Source organism: Ursus arctos, unplaced genomic scaffold, assembly GCF_023065955.2.
Source record: "Ursus arctos isolate Adak ecotype North America unplaced genomic scaffold, UrsArc2.0 scaffold_23, whole genome shotgun sequence".
NCBI lineage: Eukaryota > Metazoa > Chordata > Mammalia > Carnivora > Ursidae > Ursus > Ursus arctos.
The window spans coordinates 47977264-48003774 of record NW_026622908.1 but is presented as its reverse complement, the minus strand read 5'-3'; the positions used below and the strand labels follow the sequence as shown (position 1 = coordinate 48003774).

Below are 26511 nucleotides of genomic sequence, written 5' to 3'. Positions count from 1 at the left end.
CCAGAAACACGGGGCACCCACAGGACCTGAAGATAGGCAACGCCAGCAGACAATGGCCTCATGATCCCAACTCCGTGCTGAGCATCGGACACAACCAGGTGCTCAAGGACACATCTGGGGGCGGACATTTGCTGGGCCAGGACACCCATACTCCCTGATGAGGACAAGCCCCCCAGAGCAGGCCGGAAGATGCCAGGCCCCAGCAGAAAGATGGGCCACAGGTGGCTGTACGAACACATCTTGTACCCTCTAGACCTCGGCCCTGGCGAGCCACAAGAACAGTGGGCACACTGGCTCTAGGAAACTGCTTCCCATTTCAAAGGCTCACCCATCTCCAGGTGGGACGTTCACGTAAGAACCCAGACACCTAGGCCCTGCCATTGCTGGACTCAGTGGCTCAGGAGGGGAAGCAGGGCTGTGGGCGGCAGTGTGGCAGTCTCGTGGGGAGAGCATCCCTTAGTCCCACGTCTTGGTCCCTGAAGAGCCTGGCAGCTTCTGCAGAACATGTGGTGCCAGACACCTTCCCTACTCAGCTGGGAGAGGGGACCCCACGCAGGGTCTTGGAAGGGCCAGGACTGGGTGTGAAGGAAAGGCCAGCCGGGGGTGGGACTCAGGCAGGCATGGGGCTTCAGGAAATGAGCTGGGGAGAGGTCCCCAGGAGGTGCACTAGCAAACCCGCTCTACGAGGCAGAGGCCTCCCTTTTCCAGGCCTGCCGGTGCTTGGAGCAGACACTCCTGATGACGGCCATGGGGGTCGGGGAGGTTAGTTTTTCGAGGCCCTTCTCCCGTTAATACCCTGCCCTGAGAAGCTCACAGTTTAGGGAGGACTGCTGAAGTCTGGACCAGGCTCACGTAAGACAAGACTCCTTGAGCCTCTCCTCCTTCGCGAATTTCAGTGGCTGCCCTGTCAGCGGCGATTTCCGCTTTGTGGAGTCTGTCCCACAGTCCTACCCTCCCCTGTGCCCCCCACACCCTTCCTGGGGCATCCAGGTCTTCAGGGCCCCTCCTCCATACGGGGCACCAGCCTCCTGCCACGAGCAGGGCTCCCACACTCTCCTGCTGGGATGGCCCTAGTCGGCCAGATGCTTCTCGCCGAGTCACCTTCTTTCCAGCCATGGGCATCCCTCCCTTCTAGAAGGCTGGGCAGCCACGCATGCCCCTCTACCGAGACCCCACAGCTGCCAGAGTGGGGAAGGACACTCCAGGTGCGGCTGGCAATGTCCTGCAGCCCCGGCCTCCCTCCCCAGGTGGCCAGATGGCACACATGCAGTGTGGCCTCTACGTCTAGACGGTTCTTCCTATACACCGAGCAGGCTGGCCTGGGCAGGGTGGGGCCCTGCAGCCCACCACCCCCCTCGGGGGTCTGTCTTCCCCTCAACCTTCTTCTTGGCACCCCCCAGCCTGTGTGCCTCCAGGGCTCCCACCCTCCCCAGGACTCCCAACTCTCTGCCCTTGGCCCCTGCTTCACCCCCACATGGTGGTGCCTCCCTCCTCCATCACCCTGATTGTCTGCCATGTCTGGGGCTCAGCCCCACTGATGCAGTCGCCCCAACCTGCTGGGGACCCCACCTCTCATGGTGCCGACTGGTCTCTTCCCCAGAGAGGATCCTGTCCCGTCTCCCTAGTCCCCTGTGGCCACATGCTTGTAGCTTGACGTCGCACCCCTTCTCCTCTGCTGTCTTCCCCCAGACACCACAGATGGGCCACCTATTGGTGGTAAACCCCAAGTCCTACCCCTGACCAGCCCTCCCGCGGCCAACTGTCCTGGGGGTCAGGACAGGCTCGGTGCATGGCCACTGGCCCCTGCCACCAGCCACAGGGCCGCCCCCACAGCATGTGGCCCCCGATGGTGTGTGGAAGGCAGGTGTCCCCGACCATACTCTTGCTATCAGGGAACCCATGTCTGCTCCCCACAGGCCTGGTCGCCCAAGCCCCTGACAGCCTCTTGCTGGCTCAACCCCGTGGCTCCCCCTCCACCGGGAGCTAGAGTCTCCATCTGTGCGAAGCTGAGTAGAGGCTCCAGAGCGCCAGGTCCACTGGAGACAGGGCTGTGACCTTGGGGGCAGGGCTCAAGGTCAGCATGGTACCTGAGCTGCCAGTCCCAGACACAGGTCCCCAGCAGAGAAAAGGCACCGCACGCTGTTCAGTGCGCCGGCAGCCAGCCTTTGTGAGGTGAACGAGGAGCGCGAGAACGTCTCACTGCAGGAAACGCCAAGAAGGGGCGTTTAATGGGCTTGTTGTTGGGGAGCCCTAAGCGTGGGGGGGGGGCGGTCAATGTCGTCAATGAGATGAGCTCCTGCAGGGCACCGCCAGCCAGAGCGTCAGGGGACACACTGGGACAGCACAGCACAGGCCCACACCCCCAACTGCGGGTGGGCGGCACACAGCCAGGTCTCCAGGAGGGGCTGGCCCGGCCATGTCCACAGCCCATCGCACCTAGAACCCACACCCTCAGCCCTGACCACACTGGCCATGGTCACCCCCACCCCCGGACATCCCCCTTCAGGCTGCCTTAGGAGGACGATCCCTCCCTTGGCTGCAGGGTGGGGGCGGGCCGTCTACTTCCTGCCTAGGTGCCAGGAGCTCAGGGTAAGCACCCCCGGGCACGGATACACCCTTACCCTTGCAGGCCAGGCCCAGGGGGCAGCCCTGAGGGGCGTCCAGCCCCCGTACCCTCCCACACTCTCCAGCACATCCTCTGCACCCCTGTGCTATGCACGCGCCAGAAGCTGCTAGGCTCCGTGGAGCGGGCTGCAGGCGGGCACTCTGGCCTGGCCTGCGCAGCACCAGCTCTCAGCCTGAGGAGACGCCCCCGGCCCCTGAGGAGCTTACCCCCACTGAGAGCGCCTCCTGCACCCATCCCACAGATGGCTCCTGACCACAAAGAATGACAGGGTCTCGACCCGGCCGAGCACTCCCTGTTCCCCAAGCCACCCACAAAAACTGGGAGACCCAGGAAATGGGCGCCAAGTGCTGTAGCCAAACCCACAGGCTCTAGAGGGTCCGCCCCTCGGCCTTCCAAGAAAAGCTCCTCTTCCAGTGCCAGCCCCAGCTCTAAGCTCAGGCAGCCACGACAGCCCCTGCCCTGGGAGCAGCAGGTCCCCACTGGAGCCAGCCTCAGGACACACGCGCACCCCACACGCACTCAGCAATGTGCACACATACATACGTCTGTACATGCGGGATGAAGGACAGACAGGTGGGGCTCTGGCTGGGTTCCCTCCTGGGTTGAGCAGAACCCGCCCTGCTCCAGAAGGTAGGTGCTGGCCTGTCGGACCCTCCCACCCACAGGGGACTGAGGACCTTGAAAGTGTGAGGAGAAAACTCAGATAGCAGGCTGATGCCCAGGTAATGCAAAGGGTACGGGGGAGCACAGACCACAGCCCCTGATGGCACGCAGTGCAGACTGTGGGGCATGAAGGCCGGGCAGGCGCTGTCCCCAGGGAGCATCTGTCACAGCTGCCGGAGAGCCCTGCAGGCTCCGTGTGCCAACTGGCGCTTCTGTGAGCCCGTCAGCCTGTGAACCACGGCTGGACATCACAGCCCCAGAGGCTCACCCATGCTGCTCCACTAACCGGCACACCATCCTACTGCCTGCCCCTCAACAGGGTGGGCCAGCTGCTTCCTCCTGGGGCAGCGGGTGGGAGCCCAGTGCGCATCTGTGGGCCAAGGGGCTGGGCTGGCAAAGGCCAAGCAGAGCCCCCTTTGGTCCTACCCAGACCTCTGTGACAACAGATCTGAGCATCCATGGTGCCTAGCACTGGGCGACACCCTGGGCAGAGGGGACACGGCTCCAACAACGAGGGCCTGTGCTGCTTGGCCTCCCTGTCCCCTGGGTTCCAGAAGGGCTGCCTCACTGGTTTGGGAAGGGTGAACAGCCAGGCTGGGGAAGGAGGTGGCATGACCACACAGCCCTGACCTCCCAAGGACGCGGCAGGTGCGGATTCCCTAAAGCTCTGCGCTGTAGTGAGGTTCCAGGGCTGCCCCACTGAGAGTGGAAGCATCTAGAAGACACAGCCCCTCAAATTCAGGAACTTCTAACATCTTCAGTGCTCGGATGGAAGGTGCAGCCTTCCGCTGCTGACATGTGGGGATGCGCTGCCGTGGCTGACATGGGTCCCCAGCCCCAGCTCCCGTGGCATCTACCCACCCAGGGCTGCTACGGGGTGGGTAGGAGCTGCCCGCTGCCAGCGAGCATGGCACTTACCCAGGAGTGACAGCCGGTGGGATGACCAGGATGGCCAGCAGCCGGGCCTGGTGCAGGGCCTCCGCCAGGTGGGTGAGCATGTGGATGAGGCCCCTGCAAAGAGCCAGGAGAGCAACAGGAAGTCCAGGGCCCTGACCCTGACCCGCTACAGGGCAGACGCCCCTTCACGGGCATTTTCTGCCCTGGGGGCTCCAGTGCGGCTCTGCGCCCTGCAGACACTTGAGCACTGGGGCAGGCCAGCAGGTCCCGCGGGGGTCCCCCTCCACTGAAACTGGGCCCGCTCAGAACTTGGCTGGTCTCTGTCCTTCCTTGCTCAGGGTCACCCTGAGAACGGCATGGGGAACGAAGGGGCATCTGGGCAGCACCCCATCACCTCTGGACTCTCCCAGACACACAGCCTGGCCGGGGGTGAGGAAGGACCGACACGTGCCCAGCACACTGACCTGCTGGTGGCTGGGTCAGCCCAGGCCACGAAACACCACTTGACCTACTGGGCGTCACACAGCACCTGAGAGGTGCCCCAGGACCAGAATAGCGAGAGCAGCTCCATCAACCAGGCCTTGTGCTAAGGGGGAGTCCCAGCCTAGCGCCCCAAACCACTGGCCTCAACCACCTAGGCCCCTCATGGGGCCACTCCCAGCCTGGAAATTACCCAGACACAGCTGTCTGTCTCAGCCCTAGGCAGGGAGCATCCTCGGCCCTGGACACACAGAAGGAACACCTGTGGGTGGGCATCAGGTGTGACTCTCCACTTGTGCCTGGACATGTCTCAGCAGGAAGTGGGCCACCAGGTGGGCGACAGAGGGAGCTGGAGTCATGGGCTCCTCTGGCCCCCAGAGGCATGGCACGTATGGCCAGCGGAATGGAGACTAACCTGGCTCCAGGCAGCACCTGCGAGCACCTGTCAGGCACCCCCATCTGCCTCATGTCACGCAGCGAGGACCGCCAAGTGACCGGTGCCCAGGAGCCCTGCAGCCCCAGGAGCCGCGCTGTGTTCGGTCTGGCCTGGGCCCCGCCTGCGGAGCACGGTGACCCCTCACGCACAGTGCAGATCGGAGGGGCATAGGCACTGTGACTCTCACCAGCAGGGATGGTGGGGCTGTCCTGGCTACCCGTGCACAGCCGGCTCATGGGGCCCAGTGCCCACCCCCAGGCCCCATTCCACACAGGTGCGCAGAGGACAGGTGCAGCCCCAGCTGTCCTGACGAGAAGGGGCTGGGTACTGACCGCTGGAGCGCGGCTCAGTGGGAGTGAGCACTGGCGCTGCGGAGTCTCTCCTGCGAGGCGGCGGGGCTGTGGTCAAGCCCTTGGGGAGCACACGCCCCTATCCACTCTGCCAATAGCTGTCATGGTGCCTACAGCACCATCACTGTCACTGGCTTTCCTGGCCTTCTGGACAGCCGTAGGACTGCATCTCTGTGAGAAGGGAAGGGTGGTCTTGTGCCCCTGGGGCAGCACCTACCAGCTGGGAACCTGGGGTCACCTGTGTGCCCTGGGCACGCATGGAGGGGACCGGGCCACTCACTAGAGCTGGGCACCATCCCTGCTGCTCCAATGCTCAGACCACCTGCTCCTCCCCAGAGGACTTCTGTGGGAGGGAGGCCTGGAGGACCCGGAGTTCAGGGAGTCAAGGCGATGCTGTGCCATTGTCCTCACCACACCATACAGGCCAGGTGCCCCACAGCATTTGCCCACAACGGCCTTTCCAGGCTGACTTCTGCAGAAGGAAACAGCCCTCGGACACCTCATCAGATGCCCCAGTGAGAGTGATGGGGGGCGGGGGGGGGGGGGACGGCGTCGAGAAACGTTCCTATCATGCCTCGCAGCAGCCAGGCCCATTCCGTCCTGGGAGATGGCTCCCACATAGCAATGTGCCCAGAGCCGTCTGCCATACTGGATGCTCTCTGCCCCCACTCCACCTGGCCCCTGACTGCCCTGCTGGCCGCCCCCTCATCACGCAGCTGCGGCTCAGGTAAACGCCCACCCCCTGCAGAGAGCTGGGGCAGAATGAAGCTGCCTGGTGAGAAGCTGCAGGGGAATGTCTCCGGCTCCACATCCAGAAGGTGCTGGAAGGTCATTTTGTCAGGGCTGTTGCCTGGGAGGAGAGGTGAGGAGGGTCTCTCTGCCAAGAGCCAGGACTCCTGGCACACTGGCCCTGTACCAGCTCCTGACAGACACAGGAAGACCCCCAACGTGGCTTGCACGATCTTTACCCATCCACCCCCACAAAGTGGGCCTCAGGGCCCTCCCAGGGCTAGGGGCTTGGGCCCAAGTGCGGAGGGAGCCACGGCTGCCCAGACAGGCCAGCCCCTCCAACCCTGGGCAGGGAGCCCCCAGGCATGCCTGGCTGTAGGCACAGATGCCTTCCACCCGCACTCGGAGACAGGAGACCTGCTTGGGGACGCTGCCTCTGAGTGGGCAGAGAGTGACATGCAGCTGCAAGAGGACAGAAGGCAGTGCTCCCTGCTGGGACAGGCAGGCAGGGAGAAGCAAGGGGGAGGGCGGCTCAGGCTTTGAGCTGGGACTCCTTCAGGCAGGAAAGGGAGGGGATGGCTAGTTCTAGAACCAGTGGTAGCTGGCTGCCAGGCTCCGCTGCCCCCGCACCCTGTGGGTTACACCACCGCTCTGCCACGCGAACCCCGAGACACCCTGCTCAGGAGAGCTCGGTACCCGCTTGGTCCTTTGTGGGGCTGACCCCCCATGTCCCTGACAGAAGTGGGGAGTGGCTGCTGCAGGTGACACCTGACCACTCCCACCTTGCCTGGTCACTCTGGTCACAGGCAGTGTGGGTGCCACCGCAAGGGGAGGGGCGGCTGACTCTTGTCCTAGATGATTCCGTGGACGCACTCAGCAGACCTCTTCTCAGCAGAGGAGCTCCTGCTCACGTCCAAACCTGACCCTGCTATCACCACCTGGGCCGCAGGTCTCTCCCAGGGCATTGCGGGGAGACGCTTGTTACACTCCCTTCACCACCCGCGCAGGCATCCAGGCTGGCAAAGCAGCAGCGCGGTCAGAGCCGGACACTGGCTCTTGGCTGCTTCAAGGTGCCGTCCCTGCCCCCGGGTGTAGAAGGGGGAAGAAGGCCCTCCCCACGATGGCCTTCCCTCAGCCCTTCCTCCAACCTCCTCCAGGACGCCGTGGGGGGAGGGGCAGGAAGAGCACAGAGCCCACTCACACATGTTTCTGGCCCAGCAGCTGGCTCCAGACCTCCACCACGAAGCCGTCAAAGTGCTGGCTCTGAAAGGCATGGGGCAGGTGAGGAGGGTCTGATGACCCAGGAGGGGTGGGTGGGAAGGCAACACAGACCAGCCACTGCCACCCACGCAGTGAGGTCACAGCAGGCCCTGAAGCCGCTCTTTGAAGGGGGCAGTGTGGCGGTCCTCACAGGAGCCAGGAGCAGAGGGGCTCAGTCTCGTGTGTCCGACACTCACGTGCCTCTCCAACCCCAACCCCTGGGGGCCTGAAGGGCCAGGAGGGCAGTGGGCAGCCGGGTACCGCCCAAGGGAAGCCTCCCCACCTGAGGACCTCTGTGGTCAAGAGGAAGCCTAGGGCAACCCGTGCTGACCCTATGCAGTGCCAGGCCTCACCTTGGCCACCTGGACCATGGTCTTGCCAAGCTCTTCTATCTCGTCCTCGCTGTCCAAGACATTCCGGAAGTCCTCATGAGTCCAGTCCTCAAACAGGAGTCGGGGCACTTGGGGAATAGACCCACATGGGGACTGTGACCCCTCCGTACTTGGCCCACCCTCAGGGCAGCCCTTGGCCACCACAGCAGAGTGACCACACAGCTGAGCACCCACATGGCCTGGCCAGGGAGCGGCATCGGGTAACGCCGACCTCTTTTCCCCCTCACACACCAAGTTTCCGAGTGCCCAGACCCCAGCTCTGCCAGCCCACCACTGCCTGGCTCCTGCTGGACGTCTTCCACCTTGATCAGTCCCCACCTGGCCCCAGCCCCCGTGGCTCCTGTCCGCTGTCACCTGTTCGCTCGCTCCAATCCCCAGACCCTGCTAATCCTGCTGTACTTTGGGAACACCCTTGCCAGCGGGGAGCTCCAGGACTGGGCAGGGTAGGGCTGGCATCACTCTCAGCCTGGTCCTGCCAGGGCCTCCACCTCACACATGTGGCTTAAGGGCTGGGTGCCCTGACAGCCCAGGCCCACTGGACTTACCTATACGTAAGCCCTTGGCCTGCTTTCTGACTGCCCGCATCCACCCTGTGGGACGGGAGAGGACAGTCAATGCAGGGACCCAGCTCACCCCCAAGGAAGGAAACATTGGGGCCCCTGCAATGAAGTGCGGAGGGGAGGCAGCAGGAGGGAATCTGTGGGTCCAGCCCTGTCCTCCTCTTCCTCTCCCTTCTCCGCCCCCCCCCCCCCCCCCCCCCCGCAGAGCAGCCAGGGCAGGTGAGACCTCTGGGCCACTAGGGACAAAGTGGTGGCATTGGCCCCATCTAGAGAAAAGTGGCCTCCAAGGGGGCTAGGAGTGTTTCTTGGAGCTAAAGGGTGCCTGAGGGCCAGATCCCAGTGCTGCCCAACCTGTGGCCTCTGACACTGTGCTCCCAGCACTGAGGGATGGCTTCAGGTCTCAGAACACCACAACTAGCTAACACGCTCTCTTTCCAAACCCAAAAGGGGGACAGCTATGTGAACTTGGGTGTGTGCTCACAGAGGTGGCTGCCAAGACAGCCAGGCCCTCTGGACACCTCCTCTCTGGACCCTGTGTACAAACTGCCAAGGGGGACAGGGTTTGGGCCAATGGCAGACAGTCTCACACTTGTGCACACACACTCAGCTACACACAAACTCCCAGAGTTGCACCCTCACACTCACATGCATGCAGTCATGCACTCACACCCTTCTGGGCCCTCAGGACGGGCACAGATGGGCAGCAACATGAGAACCTTGGTCCACGTCGTGAAGGCCTGTGACCTCAAACATCTCCCGACCCCGCCGCTTCAGCTGCAGCCACACGGGCGAGATCTGCGTGAACTTGCCCCCGAAGACCTTTGCAACATCGTAGCCATGGCTGTTCCACTGGCAGAAAATGGAGAACAGGTAAGCACACTTGGAGCCGGGGACAGAGGGTCCTAGAGCCACCTCTAGACCGAGACACCACAGGACCACCTGTGCCATGCAGGACAAGACCCCAGAAAACCCTTGGGATGGCTGTCACTTCTTTGGGAGGGCTCTCTCCCTGGGGACCTACACAGCCGCAGCCCCGGGAGGTGAGGACTCCAGGGGCGGCCTTGCCCTTGGGACCTCCCTATCCGCCCCAGGGCCTGGCTTACTGGAGTGACGTAGCCCAGTACGTCCCCAGCAAAGTGCTTCTCCCGGGCCTTCGCTGAGCAATAGCTACGATGCTCCAGGACCACATCCTCAGCCCTAAGGTCCGTCACCACCAGACCCCGGTCTTGCACAGGCTTCTCTGAAAACTGAGTCTGAAATAACAGCAACAGGACAAAGTGGTCAGGGCCTGCCGTCCACACGCAGGACGCGGGACCCCGAGGAACAGCAATGGCCCTCAGATCAGCCAGGCACTGTGTCCTGGGATCAACATGGTGCCACTCACCAGAGACCACAGGGAAAGGCCCACCCTTGAGGAGCTGACAGTCCCTGAGGACTCACTCTTCCATCCCAGAAAAACGGCATAAAGGCATGGCATGTCTCTTCTCTGATCCACTCGACCCCTGCAAATATCATAGAACTCCACAAGGCAGGACAAGAGTGTGGCCATGGGAAGAAGCAGAGGTGGGGTGAGGGCCAAAATCGGGGCCAGTGGGGGTGGGCACACCCTCAGCCCCATCGCCAGAAGCTGTTCCCTCTCAGGCCATTGGCTACAGCCCTGGGCAGTACCACAGAGCGCTGCATCACAGGCCACAACACGTGACTCCAGGGGGCGGGAAGAGGCCAGTTCCCACAACATCCCTACCTTCTCCAGCAGCGTCTTGGAGGCGGCCTTTTTGGCATCGGACTTTGACAGAGTAGTGTGAACGGAGCTGCAGGCCAGAGCGAGCCAGAGCGTGCTGAGCAGCGTCCTCATGGTGGGAGTATCACAGTGCGGTCCAACCGCGGGGGCCAGGGGGCTGTACAGAGAGCAGAGCACACATGACCCCCAGCAGTGTAGGGTGTCCCCTCTGCCAAATGGAGCACCTCCTAGGGCCTGGGTCCTCATGGCACTGGCCTGGGCACTGGACCCAGGACAGAGCCCTACCCTGGGCCAGCCCTAGTGGCCGGCCCAGTCTCCAGCACTGCTGGGCCCCTCGTTCCTCAGATGCCCGGAAAGGGCCTCCTTGCTGCTAGTCGGAAAGCCTTCCCCCCCAGCTCAGGGCTGCCCTGTCTATGGGTGCCATCTAGGAAAATGGTGGCTGCCCCCAACAACCCAAAAAAACCCAGGCTACTGGAGGGCTTAAGTGTAATACAGCAGTGCCATGGAAAGGACTAGAAGAAAATACAGGTGCCTGCTTCTGTAAACTCAGGGCAGAGAAAGCCCTTCCAAGTACGTCAGCAGTGTGGAGGTCAGGGAAGAACACGCCAATGGAATTTATTATCTAGAAACGTGACACTTTAGGGGCGCCTGGGCGGTTCAGTCGGTGAAGCATCTGCCTTTGGCTCAGTTCATGGTCTTGGGGTTCTGGGACTGAGCCCATGTTGGGCTCCCTGCTCAGTGGGGAGTCTGCTTGTCCCTCTCCCTCTGCTCCTCATCCCCACTTGTGCACGCTCTCTCTCTTGCTCTGCTCTCTCTCTCAAATAAATATATACATACATAAATAAATAAAATCTTAAAAAAAGAAAGAAATGTGACACTTAAGGGGCGCCTGGGTGGCTCAGTTGGTTAAGTGGCTACCTTTGGCTCAGGTCATGATCTGATCTGATCTCAGGTCCTGGGATTGAGCCCAGCATCGGGCTCCCTGCTTGGGGGGGGAGGGGGTGCGGTTGGGGAGCCTAATTCTACCTCTCCCTCTGCTTGCCGCTTCCCCTGCTTGTGCTCTGTCAAAGAAATAAAATCTTAAAAAAAAAAAAAGGAAACGTGACACTTTCATTTAGGAAACAGAAAAGCAAATTTAAAGAAATACTAAACCAGAAAAAAAATAATTAGAACGTACTTCACAAAGCATTCCTACCCATTATCTATTCAAATGAGCAAAGAACTCTTACGAATCAAGAATAAGAGGCTCCAGTAAAAAAAAAAAATGCCCCACTACAAAAATACAGGAAATGAAGAGGTGTAGTCATACCTCTTAGTACACAAAACCCCAAACTCTGTAACACACAGGTGCCCCATACAGACAGGCTATCACAGATACCCTGTAAAGCCAGCCAGGCATACCCCATAATAGATACCCCATAATAGAGATACTGTGTAATACAGACACATTGTAACATAGAGATATGCCATAATGCAGAAGTACCCCATGTTATACACGCCCAAGATACAGAGATGCCTGTAATACACGGAGATGCCCTGGAGTACACAGAGACACCCCGGAATACACAGAGATCCCCTGGAATATGCAGAGACACCCTGGAATATACGGAGATCCCCTGGAATACACAGAGATGCCCTGGAATATGCAGAGATCCCCTGGAATACGCAGAAGCGCCCTGGAATACACAGAGATCCCCTGGAATACACAGAGACACCCCAGAATACACAGAGATCCCCCAGAATATACAGAGATCCCCCGGAATATGCAGAGACGCCCTGCAATATACGGAGATCCCCTGGAATACACAGAGATGCCCTGGAATATGCAGAGATCCCCTGGAATACGCAGAAGCGCCCTGGAATACACAGAGATCCCCTGGAATACACAGAGATCCCCTGAAATATGCACAGGTGCCGTGGAATGTGCAGAGATCTCCTGGAATACGCAGAGACGCCCTGGAATACACAGAGATGCCCTGGAATACACAGAGATCCCCTGGAATATGCAGAGATCCCCTGGAATACACAGAGATCCCCCAGAATACACACAGACATCCTGGAATACACACAGATCCCCTGGAACACGCAGAGGTGCCCTGGAATATGCAGAGATCCCCTGGAATACAAAGAGATACTCTGAAATACGCAGAGATAGCCTGGAATACACAGAGATGCCCTGGAATAGGCAGAGATCCCCTGAAATACGCAGAGATGCCCCGGAATATGCAGAGATCCCCTGGAATACACAGAGATCCCCTGACATACGCAGAGGTACCCTGGAATATGCAGAGATCCCCTGGAATACGCAGAGACACCCTGGAATACGCAGAGACACCCTGGAATACGAAGAGATCCCCTGGAATACGCAGAGACGCTCTGGAATACACATAGATCCCCTGGAATACGCAGAGATCCCCCGGAATACGCAGAGATCCCCTGGAATATTCAGAGACGCCCTGGAATATGCAGAGACACCCTGGAATACACAGAGGCGCTCTGGAATATGCAGAGATCCCCTGGAATACGCCGAGATCTCCTGGAATAGGCAGAGACGCCCTGGAATATACAGAGATCACCTGGAATACACAGAGGCGCCCTGGAATACACAGAGGCGCTCTGGAATACGCAGAGATCCCCTGGAATATGCCGAGATCTCCTGGAATAGGCAGAGACGCCCTGGAATATACAGAGATTCCCCGGAATACACAGAGATGCCCTGGAATACGCAGAGATCCCCTGGAATAGGCAGAGATGCCCTGGAATACGCAGAGATCTCCTGGAATAGGCAGAGACGCCCTGGAATACACAGAGATCCCCTGGAATACACAGAGGTGCCTTAAGCCCCAGAAATAGCACCTCAGCTTCACCAGCAATTAAAGGAGTAGACACGCAGCATTGGTGAGGACTGAAGAGTACGATGCTGATGGCGTGGACCTGGGGCAGCAACCATTCTCACGAGTTGTTCCTGGGAATTCAATTTGTGAAAATCTTGTGTATAACAATCTAGTCATAAATATACTTTCCAACACGTTTCCCTTCACAAATCACACTTTGGGGGACTTCTGCACTTACGTGGAGAACGCAGGAGAAGGTTCATCACAGCACCGTTTAAATAGAATGACGCACACTTCGGTACGCTGGAGTATGGACAGGCGCTACATGCTCACCGTGCACTGGTCAGTGCAAATGCTACAAAATGCGCACATGCAAAAGGACCCCAGCTTTATTGAAGAATTCCTATGTGTATACACACCTACAGAGAAAACTACATCAAGGGCGATGCTAAAAAGTAAATGAGGAGGCTATCTGGACTGCTGATCATTCTGTATTCTTGGCTTTAGCTCTATTTTCTGGCTTTCCCGCACTGGACTATTATGAGCCTGCAGGTCTCTTTTAGGTTCTGCCCCCACCCCCTCTCCCCCAGCAATTCTGCCTCCTTGCTTTCACTCTCTGGGTAGCCAAGTAACAAGCAGGCCCAGGCTGGCTCTAGTCCTTAATGAGGCTTTAAGGTGTGCAAGTGTGTTGGTCCACAGACTCACGGCCCCGGTGGACTGCCCCCTCCAGACCAGATAAGGAGCCACTTGGTGGCAGAGCCAGAGGAGACCCCACAGGTCCCAGGGTGGGGGGGCAACCTAGCCTCCTGCCCAACAGGCAGGCATGTGGCCTTTCCTCTGGCTATGGGGTCACTAGAGCGCCAGCCAGGCAGGGTAGGCCCTGTCAGGTGCTGATGGAGTCAGGCCCTCAGCAGTGCTCACCCCTTCATCCCTTCCACTCTATTGACCTCCTGGCCAGGAGCCTGTTTGTACCTCGTCCAAAACCTTCCTCTCCAGCCACTTCCCTTCACAGAGCAGCACGGGTTGCACAGCTTTGGGCTGTCACTTCCCAGGGCAGCTGCCCTCGGCAGCAAGCCTGCAGACTGAGTCTCCTGATACACTCACAGCATACCTGCGCGAGGCCGTGGGAGAATAAAGCCTGGGGTGAGGCGTCCTGGAGGTCCCTCCCCATGAGGCAGGGAGGCACAAAAGGCTGGCCCAAGGGCTTCACAGGAGGACAGAAGGGACAAAGCTGCAAAGGCAACTCTGAAGGGACTGTGAGGAGGGATACAAAGACCCAGGCCCAGACTGCCATCCTCTGTGCCCTCCCCTCCCCAGCAGGCCCTCTCCTGACACTTTTTGGCAAACAGTCCCTGCCCCCTCCCATCTTGTGACCACAGCTCTGATTGGGCTCCCTCAGTCACAACAGAGGGCAGGTGGCACAGAACTCACCTGGTTAGGCTGAGATCGTGGCTGCCAAGCTATGAGGGACTAACTCCAGGAAGCCTGGCCACCAAGAAGCCAGAAAGACACCTGAACAAACATGTTCGCACGAGGGGCTGCAGAGCCAAGAGGACAGCTGTGCAAGCAGGGACAACCGCACCTGCTGGCAGGAGCCACATGGAGTGAGACGGAGGGCCCACTCTGCCAGGCACCCCGACCTTTGACTCCAGCCCTCCGGTTCCACTCCATGACCTCAGTCTCCTCCTCAGCTCCAGGGTGGAGGTCTGGGTTATGGAGGATGGAAGGTATGAGAAACCAAGTGGGAGGGAGGTCCTCAAGCAATCCACAGTGGCCTGGGGTGTGCCCCAGTAGCCTTCTCACCTGCTGTCCATGGCCTGCTGCCCCACCTGCTGCCCACCCACCCAGAAACCCCTCGACCTATGGCTCACCCGTCCCTTGACCTATGATTTCACATTATAGGGAAGGAAGAAAGAGGAAAGGGTAGAGATGGGGCTTGTCTGGGGGAAGGGAGATGGACCCCGCCAGGCTCTGTACACAGTGAAGGGAGCAATGGAGAGAGCCAGACTGAGCTCAAGGCCTGGACTGGCACTGCCACTGACTCTGCCAGTGGCAAGTGCCAGGATGAAGTGCGATGGTATCAGGAGCAGGCTGCTCATGAGTGCTGGGCTACTCCCTGGCTGGCCATGAACTCTCCAGACCGAATGCCTGATACGTGGTGATGAGGACACAGTGTGTGAGCTGCCGTGATATGTGGCGTGCTTGGGCAGCAGGAAGGCCCTTGTCTGGCACCTCCCACAGCTCCCTGCTATGCGGTGGGCCCAGCCATCCTACCCAAGGCCTGTGGGCAAATTCTCCCATGTACTCTGCAGAGCCCCTGCTCTCACGTCAGTTTTTTCCACACACACCAATAACCTCCTTTAGGCAGCACGGGCCCTGCAGAGTGTGGTGTATAGTGACCACTTCATGTCTGTGGTCACCCAGAGGGGCCCTGGGAGGCAGGGGTCTCCAATCTGCTCTAACAACTGAGAGGCCCACTGTTCCAGGGGCTCCAAGCTCGTGGGAGGATGGTTTCAAGTGTGTTGATCAAAGGACAGCAAGTCACAGCAGTAACTTTCAAATGTTTTTTGAGACCCACAGTAAATGTGTCATAGCCCAGTACATGTGTGCATGTGCCACATGTGCATACGCATTTTATGAGTCCACTGAAAGCCGCTTATCAGAGCTAACCATGCTCTGTGATACACTGACAACTTTCCTATTTCATTTTTAAGAAACTGATTTTTAGGGCCACCTGGGTGGCTCAGTGGGTTGAGCATCCAACTCTTGCTTTGGGCTCAGGTCGTGATGTCATCAGGGTCGTGGGATCGAGTCTCCCTGCTCAGCGGCGTGTCTGCGACTCTCCCTCTGCCCCTCCCCCCACATGTGCTTGCCTGCTCACTCCCAAAATGGATGAATCTTAAAAAAAAAAAAAAAAAAAAAAAAAAGGAAATTGATTTTTACCCGTCAAATTGGTCTCACTATTCAGTAATATGCAGTTTGAGAAATGCTAACCAATGTGCCCTGAGTGTGTCACCAACACGCTGCTGGACCGTGAGTCAACTTTCTGGTTAACAGAGTACGGCTGTTCCCGCATCAAGTGTAATAGTCAGTCACACACATTCTTGCCTTTCAGCACAAATCTTGGAGCCAAGTGCATTCCTAGGTGAGGGGTGAGTGCACTCTGGGAAGTGAAGGCAGTGTGAGAGGCAGGACAAGCACAGCCCTGGTGACATTTATTGACCACGTGCTACACGTCAGGCCCTGGGACACAGGAAGTGGACTAGATCCCGCTCAGAGGTGAAGAAGCTGCAGTGCTTGGCCACGGTGCTACACTAAGTCAACAGAGTGATGGACACAGGACGCCACAGATGGCTCAAGATCCATTTTTGCCACCAACCCATTTGTCCCCTAGCTCTGTGGGAAGCGAGGAGCCGACAAATCACCCTCCAGTGTGGAAAGTCTAGAGCTTTCAAAGCACAAGGCCGAATGAGGAGGGATCCGGCCTAGTGTACCCCAAATGAACACGGAGCCACCTGCCCCGCATTCTGGCTTGGCCTCTGGGGACAGGGTCTCTCTGTCTCATCCACCTGCTCACACCAACCTCAGTCACACACAGTGTGCTGTCACCCTCATTGTCTTCACTCAAGTGCTTATTCTTACTCCCACACTGTCTTGCACAAACTGGCTCTCACACTTCCACTCTCACACCAGTTCTCTCACAGGCCCCCCACGCTCACACCCGCTCTCTCACACCAGCCCCACATGCTCACACCCACTCTCTCACAGGCCCCACACGCTCACACCCGCTCTATCACACCAGCCCCACATGCTCGCACCCGCTCTCTCACACCAGCCCCACACGCTCGCACCTGCTCTCTCACAGGCCTCCCACGCTCACACCCGCTCTCTCGCACCAGCCCCCCACGCTCACACCCGCTCTCACACCAGCCCCACACGCTCGCACCTGCTCTCTCACAGGCCCCCCACGCTCGCACCCGCTCTCTCACACCCAGCCCCACATGCTCGCACCTGCTCTCTCACAGGCCCCCCACGCTCACACCCGCTCTCTCACACCAGCCCCCCACGCTCACACCCGCTCTCTCACACCAGCCCCACACGCTCACACCCGCTCTCCCACACCAGCCCCACATGCTCGCACCCGCTCTCTCGCACCAGCCCCACACGCTCGCACCCACTCTCTCTCACACCCGCTCTCTCACACCAGCCCCCCACGCTCACACCCGCTCTCTCACACCCAGCCCCACACGCTCGCACCCGCTCTCTCACACAGTCCCACACGCTCGCACCCGCTCTCTCACACCAGCCCCACACGCTCGCACCCGCTCTCTCACACCAGCCCCACACGCTCGCACCCGCTCTCACAGGCCCCACACGCTCGCACCCGCTCTCTCACAGGCCCCCCACGCTCACACCCGCTCTCTCACAGGCCCCCCCACGCTCACACCCCGCTCTCTCACACCAGCCCCACACGCTCACACCCGCTCTCTCGCACCAGCCCACACGCTCGCACCCGCTCTCTCGCACCAGCCCCACACGCTCACACCCGCTCTCTCGCACCAGCCCCACACGCTCGCACCCGCTCTCTCACAGGCCCCACACGCTCGCACCCCGCTCTCTCACACCAGCCCCACACGCTCACACCCCGCTCTCTCGCACCAGCCCACACGCTCGCACCCGCTCTCTCGCACCAGCCCCACACGCTCGCACCCGCTCTCTCGCACCAGCCCCACACGCTCGCACCCGCTCTCTCGCACCAGCCCCCACGCTCGCACCCGCTCTCTCACAGGCCCCCCACGCTCGCCACCCGCTCTCTCACCAGCCCCACACGCTCGCACACCGCTCTCTCACACCAGCCCCCCACGCTCACACCCGCTCTCTCACACCAGTCCCACACGCTCGCACCCGCTCTCTCACACCAGCCCCCCCACGCTCACACCCGCTCTCTCACAGGCCCCCCACGCTCACACCCGCTCTCTCACACCAGCCCCCCACGCTCACACCCGCTCTCTCACAGGCCCCACACGCTCGCACCCGCTCTCTCACACCAGCCCCCACACGCTCACACCCGCTCTCTCACAGGCCCCCCACGCTCACACCCGCTCTCACACCAGCCCCCCACGCTCACACCCGCTCTCTCACAGGGCCCACACGCTCACACCCGCTCTCTCACACCAGCCCCACACGCTCGCACCTGCTCTCTCACACCAGCCCCCCACGCTCACACCCGCTCTCTCACACCAGCCCCCCACGCTCGCACCCGCTCTCTCACAGGCCCCCCACGCTCACACCCGCTCTCTCACAGGCCCCCCACGCTCACACCCGCTCTCTCGCACCAGCCCACACGCTCGCACCCGCTCTCTCGCACCAGCCCCACACGCTCACACACCCCGCTCTCTCGCACCAGCCCCACACGCTCGCACCCGCTCTCTCACAGGCCCCACACGCTCGCACCCGCTCTCTCGCACCAGCCCCACACGCTCACACCCGCTCTCTCGCACCAGCCCACACGCTCGCACCCGCTCTCTCGCACCAGCCCCACACGCTCGCACCCCGCTCTCATCGCACCAGCCCCACACGCTCGCACCTGCTCTCTCGCACCAGCCCCCCACGCTCGCACCCGCTCTCTCACAGGCCCCCCACGCTCGCAACCCGCTCTCTCACACCAGCCCCACACGCTCGCACCCGCTCTCTCACACCAGCCCCCCACGCTCACACCCGCTCTCTCACACCAGTCCCACACGCTCGCACCCGCTCTCTCACACCAGCCCCCCACGCTCACACCCGCTCTCTCACAGGCCCCCCACGCTCACACCCGCTCTCTCACACCAGCCCCCCACGCTCACACCCGCTCTCTCACAGGCCCCACACGCTCGCACCCGCTCTCTCACACCAGCCCCACACGCTCACACCCGCTCTCTCACAGGCCCCCCACGCTCACACCCGCTCTCACACCAGCCCCCCACGCTCACACCCGCTCTCTCACAGGGCCCACACGCTCACACCCGCTCTCTCACACCAGCCCCACACGCTCGCACCCGCTCTCTCACACCAGCCCCCCACGCTCACACCCGCTCTCTCACACCAGCCCCCCACGCTCGCACCCGCTCTCTCGCACCAGCCCCACACGCTCGCACCCGCTCTCTCGCACCAGCCCCACACGCTCGCACCTGCTCTCTCGCACCAGCCCCCCACGCTCACACCCGCTCTCTCACAGGCACCCCACGCTCACACCCGCTCTCTCACACCAGCCCCCACGCTCACACCCGCTCTCTCACACCAGCCCCACACGCTCACACCCGCTCTCTCACACCAGCCCCCCACGCTCACACCCGCTCTCTCACAGGGCCCACACGCTCACACCCGCTCTCTCACAGGGCCCACACGCTCACACCCGCTCTCTCACACCAGCCCCACACGCTCACACCCGCTCTCTCACACCAGCCCCCCACGCTCACACCCGCTCTCTCACACCAGCCCCCCACGCTCGCACCTGCTCTCTCACACCAGCCCCCCACGCTCACACCCGCTCTCTCACAGGCCCCACACGCTCACACCCGCTCTCTCACACCAGCCCCACACGCTCGCACCCGCTCTCTCACACCAGCCCCCCACGCTCACACCCGCTCTCTCACACCAGCCCCCCACGCTCACACCCGCTCTCTCACACCAGCCCCACACGCTCACACCCGCTCTCTCACACCAGCCCCACACGCTCGCACCCGCTCTCTCACACCAGCCCCCCACGCTCACACCCGCTCTCTCACAGGCCCCACACGCTCACACCCGCTCTCTCACACCAGCCCTACACGCTCACACTCGCACTCTCACATTCGCGCTCCCTCGCGCCGCGCCTCCTGCTCTCACACGCGTCCCCCGCAAGCCCACTTCGCGGCGCGGAACTGAGGCCGTGCGAGGAGGAGGAGGAGCAGGCGCCGAGACGCGGGGCGCGGACGCCACCCCGGCCGGCCACTGCGGGGCTCACCTTCATGTCCCGGAGGCCGGCCGGACCACCCTCGCGCGCGGCCGAAGACGCTCTCAGGCGCCGCCGGAAGTCCCGCCCCAGAACGCTGGAGCGCCGCCGCCGCCGCGCAGGGCACGCTGGGGTAAGGGCGGGGCCGAAGCCGGGGGCGGGGCCGAACAGGGGCAGAGGGCAGGCACCGGTGTGAGGCGGGGCTGGGGGCGGGGTCAGGGGCGGGTTCTCGCGCGGGGCAGGGAGCAGGGGACAGAGGGCAGGGGGCTCAGGACAGGGCCGGGTTAGGGGCAAGGGGAGGGGGTCAGGGGAAGGGACCGCGGTAGAGGCAGGGGCTGGTGCAGGGCCGGGGGCAGAGAGCGAGGGTAGGGGTCGGGGCTGGCGCTCCTTGGGAGGCTGGGGCCCCAGCCGTGCCGCGAGGCGACCATGCGGTGACCATCGGGAGTCGCCTCTCCCGGCGCCCCTCCTTCCCCTCTGGTGGCCACCCTCCATCCTGGCCCTCCCCGACCTCTCGCACACGTCCCTGAGTAAGCGCGGTTCAGTTCTGCGCCTTAGGCAACGTCCGTGTGGCCCCTGGACATCGAAAACCCCGCGTAGATGAGACCCAGGGCTCTCTGTCCTGCCTCATGGATCTGCGGCACCAAATTGCAGCTCTCACAAGCTGGAGCCCCCGCCCCCCCGCGAGGCAAACAGAACCCCTCCATCTCAGGGCAGGGAGTGGGCACCGTTGGGACTGAACACAACGTGGCCAGCAATTTTCATCACAAGGCATTTTACACTTGATGCACGCTGACAGACACCCCCGCCCCCCCCCCCCCCCCCCCCGCCGTCCCTAGCTGCTCCCAGCAGTTTCCTGCAGAAAACCACACAGCCGTCCCCACCCCGTCGCTGCCCCTCCAGCCCCAGGACACACTGCCTGGCTTGTTTCCCCATTTCTGCTACTTGGGAGGCGTCTTTCTGAACTGAACTTCGTTCTCTCTCTTCCTAGTCATGTTTCCTTCTTTCTCTTCCCCATAATTCCTGCCAGCTGACCCTCCACAGTCTTCCCAGAGAGGGCCGGAGCCTGCTGTGTGTGCCGACTGTCATTGGCAGCTCTGTGTTCCTGGCACCCAGCTCAGCCCTGAGGCCTGACCCTTGGGGTAGTGACTCCAGGTCAAGCAGAGCTCTGGAGAGGACCCCAGTCAGCTCTGCTAGGTGCCCAGGTAGCTGCTCAGTCCTAGGAATGCTAAGGAGACCCCAGCAGTATCAAAGGTCTAGTGAGAAAGGCATGCAGTCGTCATTCAGTGACTAAATGAGCTCCTGTTGAGTTCAGAGGTCTTCAGAGCTGAAGAACGGCAAAGTCCACTTGGGGTTCACTCTGAGCCAGCATTGCCCAAAACCCAAGAGCAGACAGGAAGGAGGGGCAGTACAAAACCCCACTGGGTAGGGTTCTGGGGTGTCAGGCTCCCCGCTGGTGGATGCCAAACGGCCCTAGAACTTGGATGGAAAACTGACTTTTTCAAATGGGTACACAACTTTCAGCCACAGTAAGGTTTAGTGTGATGTGTAGAATGGTCTAAGAGAATCAGAACCAGAGTGTTAGTGCCTACAGAGTAAGTGAAACCTGAACGCGTTTGGTATTTCATGTTTCAGGAACATTTGAGACTACTTGGGGTTCACCACATTCAAAATTTTAATCTATTGAATATACGCATTCTTTTTTTTTTTTTTTAAGATTTTATTTATTTATTTGTCAGAGAGAGAGACAGCCAGCGAGAGAGGGAACACAAGCAGGGGGAGTGGGAGAGGAAGAAGCAGCCTCCCAGCAGATCAGGGAGCCCGACGCAGGGCTTGATCCCAGGACTCTGGGATCACGCCCTGAGCTGAAGGCAGATGCTTAACGACTGAGCCACCCAGGCACCCCCGAATATATGAATTCTTGAAGCACCCAAGATTTAGTTGTCAATTCAGACAAGCCAAAGCACTTAAAAAGAAAATAAGAGAATTGAATTTATAAATTCAGTTTGAAATGTTGAAAATGCTTAATGTGCTGAATTTGTAGATAGACCAAATATTTTGAGAGGCCCCTGGAAAATAACCATAAATCTGCTAGGCTTATAAAGGGAATAACAGTGTTTATGAAACTGAACTTAACGGGTTTAAAAGTTCAGTTTTGAATTTGTAACTTCAATAAATCAAATCCTAATTATTTAAATTTAATGTTAATTGGAGTATAACCCCCTTGCCCAGTCCCTAAACCCAGTGCCCAGGCTCCATTCCTGGCCCTCTTGCCTTTGAGGCAGCCCACCCTACCTGGGCTGGGTGTAGGGTACCCAGGCAGTGGTTCAGGCTCTGAATTTCAAGCCCAGGTCTGGCCCACCCTCACATTGTCCTCCTCCTTGTCTGTAGTGGGAACAGGAGGACAGAAGAGGGCAGATATATGCCCACGTGGAGCAAGGGGGACTGCAGAAACAAGCCCTCCTGCTGCCAACTGAATGACCCCCCCATCTTCTGACTCCCCTCAGAGCCAGAGCCAACTGATGACCCCTCATCTTCTGACTCCCCATCCTCTTCTTCTGAGCCAGAGCACCCCACCCCAAGTGCACTTGGCCAGCTGTGCATCCCTAACCTGAGGCTGCCCCCTCTGGGACAACTTCAAAATTGTCCCTAAGTGAGGTACTTGACTGACTCAGTCCGCAGAACAAATGGCTCTTGTTCTCAGGGTCATGAGTTCAAGCCCCATGTCGGGCGTAGAGATTACTTAAAAAAAAAAAGAAATAAGTCCCTAAGTAACTATGGGGAGCTCATTACACACACCAAGAGTACTTGCACCTGGTTGTTGGAGGTGCCTGGTGGCTGTTGGACTTCTGGGGGCTAGGCGTGTATGTTCCTGGGGTGTGGTGAGGGTGGGGTGAGGGCGGGGTGTCCTCATCTTGCAAGTGGCCCTGGGCCTCTCCTCATTTGCCAAGTCAGCACAAGACAAGCTCTTCCCAGCAGGGGCAACCCGTGACTCGTCCTATTTTAACTGGGGGAGGCCTCAGCCAGCGGTTGCCCCAAGGGCAGGGCCCAGGCCACTATCACTGACTGTGTACTACCACTCCTGAACCTCAAAACATTCCTGTTATGAGGCCGGAAGCCCAGGAAGAGGGACACATGTCAGGATTTCCTGCTGCTGAGCCCTCCCCTGCTCATGGATGGAGACATCCTCCCTGGGTGCTGGAATAAGCAAAGAGCAAGAAGGAAGGAGTGGGGCATACTCACGTGCAGTGGAAGCTTTCAGATTTAGCTCTGGAGCCAGCACAGCAGATTTTCTGTCTGTGTCTCACGAGTGAGCCCCTGCCAGCCCATCTGGCCTTGGCCAGGGTGGGGGCTGTGAGCTGGGTATCATGTGCCTCAGGTGTGTAGGTGTCCAATCAGAGACAAGGCAGGTAATAGACCCCAAGGCAGGTGTCCTCAATGGGTGGGTGGCCCTGCATAGGACTGTGTGGTTTGTGGCATCAGTGCTTGGTTTTATGCCTCTCATCATCCCTACAACCAATCTTAAAATGCCCCTGTACCAGAGGGAGGGGCAGGGTGTGTCTGATGAAATCAAACGGGCAGAATTTTTTGGTGGGGCAGGGGGGCAAATGGTGGACCCCAGAAAGTTGTCCACATCCCAAAGCCCAGAACTAGTGAAGGTGACCTTGTTTGGAAATAGGGTCTCTGAAGATGTGATTAAGGATCTTAGGATGAGATCATCTTGGATTTAGGGTTAGCCTCAAATCCAGTGATGGGAATGCTCCTAAGAGAAAAGAGGGAGATTTGAGACACACAGACACAGGGGAGGAGACCTCCAGATGACGGTGGCACGGTTGGGGTTACATAGCCCTGAGCCAAGGATGCCGGCAGCCACCAATAGCTAGAAGAGAGGCAAGGACAGAGTCTCCCCCAGAGCCTCCAGGGGGACCCTCTGCTGACTGACCCCTTCATCTTTGACTTCTGGATTCCACAGCTGGGAGAGAATCCATTTCTCTTGTTTTAAGGCTCTGGTTTGTGGTCGTTTGTTACAGCTGCCCAGGACCCTAATGCGGTATCGCAGGAAGGCCTGAACTGATGCTGGGGGCATGTTTTCTTTCCTGATGCTGCTTTTCCCAGACCGATCTTAGCATGGACATATACTCCATCGGCTCACACTTGCTGGGTGAATATTGGCCTGGATGGATGCCCTTGCCACAAAACGCCCAACACCATGTGGTGATAGACAGCTGGCTGGCTGCTGGCATGGCTGGTTTGGCCTTTAAAGTCACAGGGTGGGGAGCCTGCGTGGCTCAGTCAGTTGGGCATCCAACTCTCGGTTCCAGCTCAGGTCATGGTGTCAGGGTCATGAGTTCAAGCCCCGTGTCAAGCTCTGTGCTCAAGCTCTGTGCTCTGGGGCTGCTTGAGATTCTCTCTCCCTCTCCCTGCCCCTCCCACTTGTGCATCTCTCTCGGTCTCTAAAATAAACAAATAAATCTTAAAAAAAAAAAAAAAAGGTCAAAGGGTGTGTTTTTCCACAGGTAACTTAGGGAAACTGAAGGTCATGGATTCCTACTCTGGGGGGGAACAGGAAGCCTGATCTGGCAGCATCCTGTCGGGACAGCTGGATTTTCATAGATGTCTCCTTCACCCCGTCACCTGGTTGGTGTCACCAGCGGCATGGCTTCTGTGGCTGTTTACTGATGATTGACAATGCTCCTTGAGCCCTTTGAGCTCCCCGGGGAGTGGAGGTGAGGTGGTCTTGAAGACACACGGGAGGGCAGGATGGCTGGCATCTAGACAAGCCTCAGGCCTCTGCAGCCCCAGAAACTTCAATGACACCGAGCCCTCAGGCGTGGGGATAGCTGTTAACTAGGATCTTGATTTGGTTGGATGCAGCAGAGCCCCCAGTCACGGTGGCGGTAACGTAAACACGGGAGGTTTGAGGACTGGCGCAGTGGCGAGTGGAGGGACCATTGTCACCATCTGAGATGGAGCTCCAGCTATCAAAACCATGTTCCAAGCAGCAAGGATGGGAAAGGGGGCACAGACTCAAAATCCTGCCCTTACATGTGCTCACATTACCATCTGTTATGGGGCGAACCATGTCCCCTAAAAGTTCACATGTTGGAGTCCCTCGGAATGTGACCTCACTTGGGTCACTTCCCATGTAATTGAGTTCATACCGGTGTAGGGCAGACCCCTTATTCAGCGTGACTGGTGTCCTTGTGCAAAGGGGAAATTAGGACAGAGAAAGAAAGAGGAGCACAGAGGGAAAGCCTTGTGAGGAGACACAGGGAGAAGATCCTCGTCCACGGAATCAGGAGGCACCAGCCGGGCCCACACCTTGACTTCTAGCTTGTAGAACTGGGAGAGAAGACATGTCTGCATTACTTTCCCCGGGTTATAACCCAGAATTTCTGGCATCTCAACCCTGTTTTAACATGGGCCCCCAGAGTGTAGCTTTCAGGCTGTCGGCTGCTCACGTGGGCTCAGCTGACCCAGATCACTGGGTGCCCCATGGGACAGGTCCACTCTCTCAGAATTCATCCCACACACGTTCTGCAGAGTTCTGCTGGCGTAAACCTAACTTCCCGTGGTTCTCTGTTCTCCTGGTGGCTAAGCCTTCCCCATAGGTGTGCGGCTTTATGTTGGGGACCTGACTCTCCCAGGTCTCAAGGGGTGGGGGCCGGCCAGGGGGCTTTGAGGGAAACAGACTTTTCTCTTACAAAGTAACTCCTTCAAGGGATGTCATTAGAGCATCTTCAAGGGCGGGGACAACTTCATCCAATGAGGGGAGAGGGGCTGTGGAGGCTGGCAGGGGGGCTTTTGGCAAGGAGGGGCGGGGGTCCCCAGCTTATGCCATTTACTCCGGTCCAGTTCTCTGGACACTACATGTGCCACACCAGCGCTCCTGCTCTCCCACAAATTTGGGGAGGTCGTAGGTTCAACTTCTGTGTTTGTTTTGCAACAACCCAAATCCAGCTGTGTGGCTTTGGGCTCAGCTTGATGGCTGTAAAAAATGAGCTCCCCAGACATGGGCAGCTTCCTGCCACCTCAAGAAGAGCAGTCAGGTGTTTGAGCCCATTACTTTCCCTCTCTAGTTGGTCTGTTTCATTCAAAACACCAGCCTTCCACAGAGTTCTTGAATTCCTTATGCTCAGCTGTTGTCTGTGGCAGCGGACATGCTTGGTTCCCAGAGCCTGGCCTTCCCCAAGCATGTCATTCCTGGCAACCAGATGCCCAGGACTGCCCCATATCTGTCCCTGTACCCTGCTCAGGGCCTCTAGCTATGTCTGGACCAGGCCACCAACCCCAATTTTCTGTACGGGTCATTGTCTGCAACCCACTCCAGAGATTATGGGAAACATCACTTGCAAAAGTGACCGGAGGGCTGGGCAGGCTCAGGTCTGGGAAGGAGGCAGGACAGCCACCTAATGCTGCAGGATGCCCCCAGACACTGTGGCCATGCTGTAGGCTCTGGGCTCCCCAGCTCTTGTTTTCTCCTTCATGATGCCAGTGGTGGGCTTGTGTTCTTACTTCCCAGCGGCCAGGGATGCTGGAAAGAGACTCTCAGCTCTACCCTTGCCCCTGGAA

The 26511-nt window shown here is 59.4% G+C and overlaps 1 protein-coding gene across 2 annotated transcripts in view; it reads right to left on the bottom strand.

Moving 5' to 3' along the window:
• Window positions 1–20041, bottom strand: part of CHID1 (chitinase domain containing 1) — a 29244-nt gene extending 9203 nt beyond the window's left edge. Inside the window, exons 1-8 of one of the 2 annotated variants that reach the window (XM_048213785.2) lie at window positions 19954–20041; window positions 9778–10291; window positions 9497–9646; window positions 9110–9242; window positions 8379–8423; window positions 7795–7901; window positions 7383–7444; window positions 4208–4300 (exon numbers count right to left, since the gene is read on the bottom strand). In XM_048213785.2, coding sequence (XP_048069742.2) covers window positions 4208–4300; window positions 7383–7444; window positions 7795–7901; window positions 8379–8423; window positions 9110–9242; window positions 9497–9646; window positions 9778–10248 — 1061 coding nt within the window. In that variant the 5' untranslated portion in view covers window positions 10249–10291; window positions 19954–20041. The remainder of the gene's footprint in view (window positions 1–4207; window positions 4301–7382; window positions 7445–7794; window positions 7902–8378; window positions 8424–9109; window positions 9243–9496; window positions 9647–9777; window positions 10292–19953) is intronic. The other variant, XM_048213788.2, reaches the window with a different exon arrangement.
• Window positions 20042–26511: the final 6470 nt, after the last annotated feature.